Source organism: Arvicanthis niloticus, chromosome 4 (assembly GCF_011762505.2).
Source record: "Arvicanthis niloticus isolate mArvNil1 chromosome 4, mArvNil1.pat.X, whole genome shotgun sequence".
NCBI classification, from domain to species: domain Eukaryota; kingdom Metazoa; phylum Chordata; class Mammalia; order Rodentia; family Muridae; genus Arvicanthis; species Arvicanthis niloticus.
Window position 1 is genome coordinate 22,193,828 of NC_047661.1, and position 6,977 is coordinate 22,200,804.

The window sequence follows — 6,977 nt, forward strand, 5'->3', positions numbered from 1 at the left end:
TTTCTTCTGGTCACATACTCCTGTTTCAGGTCCTGCCTTGCTCTCTTTCCTGCCCAATCACTGACTCTAGCCTTTTATTCACCTTTAAATTGGGAAGCAAGGTTTACGTAACAAAGACTGGAGTGCATGAGAATTCACTTGTCTGGGGGCAACCAGATCTTGGGGTTTAGAATTTAAATTTTGTATGCATAGCAACAGAGGAACCCCCAACAATTGATCATCCTCTACACATTGTTTAAATGCAATGTGGTGACAGTGACCTTTGGTTTAATATTACCCTTTCTGTTTTATGTATGTAGAGCTAAACTTACTTCGTAATGTTGATGCTAATAACACGGAGAACAGTACTACTGTGAAGAATTCTAGTTTGTTGAGTGGGTTCCGGGGAGGTTCTAGCTACAACCATGAAACAGAGACCATCTTTGCATTACCAAGGATGCAGCTAGAATTTAAATCGATTCATGTTCAAGAACCACAGGAGCCTTCATTACAAGGTATGCGGGAAAAAAATTCCTTAGTCTTTTAGTCCTTTTTTTTTTGGGGGGGGGGGGGGGTTGAGACAGGGTTTCTTTATGTAGCCCTGGCTGTCCTGGAACTCACTCTGTAGACCAGGCTGGCCTCAAACTCAGAAATCCGCCTGCCTCTGCCTCTTAAGTGCTGGGATTAAAGGTGTGTGCCACCACTGCCTGGCAATATTCTTAGTCTTAATAGTTACTAAGAAAATTCTAATGAAACTTCTTACTCTCTTACTATAGGCTATTTTGGTATGTTAATTTAATAAAACTTGTGATGTAAGTCAAATTAATGTTTTTACTAGATATACATAGACTGCGGTGAATTTATTTAGCCTATTTGTACCTTTTTTCCCAAGTAGGAAGAGTAATTGGACTTTATTTATTTGAAGGAACAATGATACAGTCTAGGAATGTTTTAGTACTTTTTCATTAGTCTGTAAATTATATGCACATAGAAATTGCTCATTTCTCAAATCTTTACATTTATATTACAAGTGGATGCATTTACATGGATCTGTGTAGACCTTTATTGCTGGAAGAGGCCTTTGCTTCATGGAATTTTTCACTATAAAAGACCTTTATCATTTCAGATGCCAACTTGAAACCCAAGGTAGAATGCAGTGTGGTGACAGAGTTCACTGACCACATCTGTGTGACTATGGATGCTGAACTCATCATGTTTCTTCATGATCTAGTGTCAGCATATTTGAAAGAAAAAGAAAAGGGTGGGTTGCATATTTCTTTCTTCTTTCAATTTACAGGAAAGGCACGTGTCTGTGGATTACCATGGAGAATATTTTTATGGTCTAGGAATAGGATGAATGCCTTTTTCTCTGTGGGCTGCAAATGTCATGAAGTAGCACTTCTAAGACTACATAACAGATTCCTGAGTTTCTGCTGGATGCATGGCACTTTTTAATTTTTGTTTCCATTTATTTAGTTTTTTTTGGGGGGATGGATTCATCAAGACACACATATGAAGGTCAGAAGACAGCTTACAGGAGTCCATTCTCTCCTTCCACCGTATTGTCTCCAAAAGTTAAACTCAGATCATCAGCCCTTCTGGCAAACACTTCTACCTGCTGAGCTGTCTGATTGGCTCACAATGGTACTCATTTTAGTCATGAGGCATTTCTTACTTTATCAAGAGGTTTAAAAAAAAGAAAGAAAAGAAATTAGGGACTGGAAAGGTGGCTCAGAAACAACCTTAACTACTGCTCCAGAGGACCAAACACTTCCTCCTATCCCCTGCTACACACACACACACACACACACACACACACACACACACACACACACACACTCACACTCTCAGAGAGAGAGACAGAGAGAGAGAGGGAGGAAGATAGGGAGGAGAAAGAGAGGAGGGATACATGTTCATATATATTAATAAAAAAAATTTAGTAGTTTCTAAAAATATGAAAGTCTGTAGTTAAGCCTTATAGGTGACTTTTGCAAGTTGGGAAAATGGGAGGAAATAGTATAGATTTAAGTACTGAAGAAGCAACTACCTAATAAAGTTGCGTTATTAGTCATGTTCAGTTGGAGAAACTAAATTTAATAAGGAGATAAATCTATGCAGAGAACATTTTTGTTTTATAAATCAATTACTTAGACCTTAGTGTCCTGGGTTTGATTTCATGAGCTAGATAACACTAATTTTCTTTCTGGCACAGTAAGTGCTGTTGAAACACATTAGTTACTATATACAGTGGCCCTAGTAACCTATTTGGAATTGGTCAGATGTATTGTAGTACTCCATAGCTATTGATGAAGTTAGGTAATTGGAAAGGGTAAGGAATGTCCTCTCAAACATGGTGATTTATTGCATTCAGTATTTATTGTACAACTGTTGTGCCTATGAAATATAAAGTTACAGTGGGTTAAATATCAAATGCGTTTGTTTTCCCTAGTGCTGGGATCTAGGGCCTCATGCATGCTAGCAGACACTTAACCACTTAGCTTTTATTCTGGTAGTGGTGGTGATATTGAGGCAGGCTTTCTTTCTGTATGTTGCCCAAGATGACCTTGAACTCACTCTGCATCCTAGGCAGGCCTTGAACTTTGGATCCTCCTGCTTCACCTTCCCATATAGGTCTGGGAGAGCAGGACTACTTTGCCAGGTCCAACTCTATATGTGATTCTCAGTAAATATAACTTGGAAAAATTATAACTTGTTCAGATCATTCTTTAATATTGGGGTTTTGTTTTTTATGAAGAAAAAAATGTAAAATTTACCTTGCAGATACCTCAAAACTAAAAGATTTGTCAAAACAACCATATTGAAAGAGTCCCAAGTTAACATAGATTGGACTGCCCTTCCATTACTCTTCATCAGAAATATACCAAAAATTGAATGAGAGTAAAAATCTTTAGTGATAGTGGGAAGAGTAAGATCAAGCTGCCACAGACAGCACTGTCTGCCGAGCCTTCCCAAAGTATGAGCCTGCCTTTCGTGTCCTAGCACTGAAATAGAGCAGGCACTAGTTACCCTGCCGCTCATGCTGGATTCAATATCTATACAAAATGTATACAAAGCAGGCTTTGTGCAAATCAACATTCAAACTTCATTTTCAGTCTGCCCATATATGAAAGACTGTATTTATGTATCTCAAATATATTGTGAAACCTTTGACATTCTGTGAAATATTGTAGTGGTTTCAGTCTACCTTAAATTAGTCTACCTCTTAAAGCAGAATCTCTTAATTTAAACTATTTTAGTGAGGCATGGTTGGCTTATAAGCCCAGTGACTTAGGATGCAAGGCCAACCCAACCAATTTAATGAACATTTTTCTTAGGGAAAAACTTAAAGAAATTAGGAAGATACACACACAACACACACACACACACACACACACACACACACATATATTCTTAGTGGTAGAGTACTTGGGTAGCATCTGGTAGGCCTAGACTCGGTCCCCAGTAGTACATAAGCAGTTATAAGACATTTGAATGAGAAAAGACAAAATGATGTCTGTGAAGATTTCATTGTAAAGATAGTGTGATAGCCACTTAAGTATAGCTCATTACTACAATTTTAAGCCAAAATAAACATAATAAAAATAAACATAAGCTTCTCTGAGAAAGTTTACACTATTATGTAAGACTAAACAAAAATCAACAATTTCTAGAACATGGTGATATAGTACAGCAGTGTAACTTCCACCAATAATAGAAGCTCAGTAAGCAGAACTTTTAGGCATTTATGTTCTGACTGAACAACCTAGCTTGTGATCAATCAAGTTATAATAAAAGCTGCACAATGAACATCATATTCAATTGTTTTAAGTCTACTTTGTGTTCTGAAGTTTGTAGTTCAAGAGAAATGCTGTGTTTATTCAATTAGATCATATAAAAAGCTATGTGTGTCTCATACAAGTGTGTGTATTTATAGTAGCCAACTTTAAAGAGACTTTTGTTAAGCACCATGAGGAAATGATTGTACACAAAATGCTGACTATTGACTTTTTATGTAACTATACAACTATTAACATATAAAAAAGCACTGATTACACACTTATTTGAATTCGGTATACAACAGTCCAACTAAACTTTTAAGTCATCAAGCTATAACTTTTTTTGCTATGTTGAAGTTTAGACTCAAGGTTCAAGGTTTCACATAGCTAAGAAAGTATTTTATCATGAAATTATTAACCCCTGGTCCTCCTTTAAATTTTTATTTTGAGACACAATCTCACCAAATTTTAATCTGACTTGAAATAGGCAGTCTCCTCAGTCTCCTCCTCAGCTGGGATTGCAGATGTGACCAGCATACTCAATGACTAGTCATCACTAGTCATCAACGACTAGTCATCACTCAGGAATCCCACCTCTGTTGATTACAGTGCCCTGCACTTGCTAACACACATGTGAGCTCTACATTCTTTACCACAGTGACAACCTCACTTTTCTCAGAAATACTAAGACTTGATATTTTCCCTTGGCTTATTTTAAAATGCCTTTTAACAGGTGTAATTAAATGAAACTTGGCATGGTAGTAAAGCTAGTGGTGTTTCTTAAGATCTGGCTTTATATATCATCATCATCATCATCATCATCATCATCATCATTATTATTATTATTATTACAGCAATTTTTCCACCTCGGATTTTATCCACTCGACCAGGACAAAAATGTCCAATTATTATACACGATGATAATTCCTCTGACAGAGACAGGGAAGATAGCATCACTTACACCACTGTGGACTGGCGAGACTTTATGTGCAACACATGGCATCTGGAGCCTACTCTTAGGTAAGAATTGAGTGTGCACACCTCAGCATGTCCAAGTGTATAGCAGTGGCTGCTTTTCCAACTTATGTGACCAAATCCTTGACAAGAAGCTGAAGGTGGGGGAGTATTATGGCTCACAGTTTAAGAGGAAATACACTGTCCATCTTGGTGGCACAGTATGAGGCAGCCGTTCACAGTGTATATATACACAGTCAGAACTAGAAAAGTGACAGGAAGTGTAGCCAGGCTCTAACACCTCAAAACCTCCTCCAGTAAAGCCTCACCTCCTAAAGATTCCACAGTCTCTATAGTCTTCAACACTGCCATCAGCTGGGGACCAAGTGTTCAATGCAGCCCATGGAAGACAGTTTATGTTCAAATTCAAACCACAATACCCGCTTCATCCCCCACAGGCTTAAAGCCACCCCATAATGAAAAATGCATTTATTCACTTTCAAATGTTTTCATAGTCCCAACCCTATTTAAAATTTCAAAGTCTCTTTAGGGGCTTAAGGTCGTTTCTTAACTGAACTGCTATACAATAAAAGAACAAGTTAATATTTCCAGTATGCAGTGGCACAGAATGAACCTTCCCCATTACCATGGAGGAATGGGGCCATGGCAAGGAAAGATTGAGCCAAAGCAGCACTGACACCCAACAGAGCAGAAACAAGGGCTCCACTCTGCCAGCTCTGCCTCCTGAAATACACACACACTCTCTCTTAGGCCAGTTCTCATGCCTGCAGCTTTTCTCAGGGAGCATCCCACTGTCCTGGTGTCCATCTTCTCTGCTTCCTTTGTGCTTAGTGTTTCCCTTCACAGCTTCATGCAGTGAGCTCCTTGCCCATCAGAGGTGCAGATGCAGGAAAATCTTTCTCCCTCATATCTGCCCCCCCCATTCCCCTAATGTAGCCCTCCCCCAACCCCTGCCCTACCTGTATTCTTCCCAGTAACTGGCTGTAGCCACTTTTATTTAACCAATAGCTTTAAATTGGGGAGTAAGGTTTACACAACAAAGGCCACTGTATGTGAGAATTCACTGGTCTGGGGCCCAGCCAGATCATGGGGTTCAGAATTTAGCATCTGTATACATAACACCAGACCAGCCCCCAGTACTTATCAGCACACATAAATTGTTTTTAGGAACTATTACAATGCATACAAGGCTTTTAGACTCAAGTATTCAAATAAATCTGCTAAAGTGTTTTATCCAGAGTCTATTAAGGGAGTGCAGTCATGTTCATGCATCATACACCTTGATAATAACCATTTCTAATTACCATTTTAGATTAATTTCTTGGACTGGAAGAAAGATTGATCCCGTAGGTGTTGATTATATTCTTCAAAAATTGGGCTTTCACCATGCCAGGACTACTATTCCCAAATGGCTTCAGAGAGGAGTGATGGACCCACTGGACAAGGTGCTGTCCGTTCTCATCAAAAAACTCGGAACTGCACTGCAGGATGAGAAGGAGAAGAAAGGAAAAGACAAAGAAGAACACTAGAATAGTAACTCCATCTGTGAAACACCTGACTCTGTCTGTTAAATTATATTACACTGCAATTTTTTCAGCATAAATTAAGTGGTACTTTAGAATAATTCTAATTTTGTGGCCATTATTGAAACAGTTTGTAAGTTAATCTGTTTATTCTAGCTCTACCATTCTGTATACAGTAAAGTATTGCATGAAGATGTAAATTTTGTAGAAAAATTAATTAAAAGATAATACATCTGCTCATTAAAGTTTATGATTGTTTTATGTGCAATATGGTTGCTGCATTTAAAGTATTTACAGAGTAACTGTGAATTTTTTTTCTTCTTGGCCATAACTTTTAGAAAAAAACCTTGTTGATAATGTGATTGGGGGTCTTTTTTTTTAATTTAGACTTGTATAAAGATCTATTTGTATATAATTTGAGTAATTGTGATGATTGTATACCACAAAAATGTTGTTTGTAACTATTGTAATAAAGTCACAATGACAGCTTCAGTCCATAATTGTTTCCTGTCTTTGTCTCATTTGCTAGTTTGTTAGTATGTAAATGCTCATTCTGTTTCACAGTTAACTATGTGTTTTTAAATATGATGCTTATAAAATTTGAATGCATAAAAATACTTAATAAAAATAGTTTCAGGGAAAAGGTCCCCAGAGGTTTCAGAGCCATTAGGTATTGTTTTTTTCTGTGGTGAGTATACAGATGCTCATTTTTATCATTACACTG

At 37.7% G+C, this 6,977-nt stretch overlaps 1 protein-coding gene across 13 annotated transcripts in view; it reads left to right on the forward strand.

The window, feature by feature from the left end:
* Positions 1-6,753, forward strand: part of Bltp1 (bridge-like lipid transfer protein family member 1) — a 198,630-nt gene extending 191,877 nt beyond the window's left edge. For all 13 annotated transcript variants that reach the window (XM_076932299.1, XM_076932298.1, XM_076932301.1 and 10 more), the window contains 4 exons: positions 300-494; positions 1,106-1,240; positions 4,610-4,775; positions 6,043-6,753. In XM_076932299.1, coding sequence (XP_076788414.1) covers positions 300-494; positions 1,106-1,240; positions 4,610-4,775; positions 6,043-6,259 — 713 coding nt within the window. In that variant the 3' untranslated portion in view covers positions 6,260-6,753. The remainder of the gene's footprint in view (positions 1-299; positions 495-1,105; positions 1,241-4,609; positions 4,776-6,042) is intronic.
* The last annotated feature ends 224 nt before the right edge of the window (positions 6,754-6,977 follow it).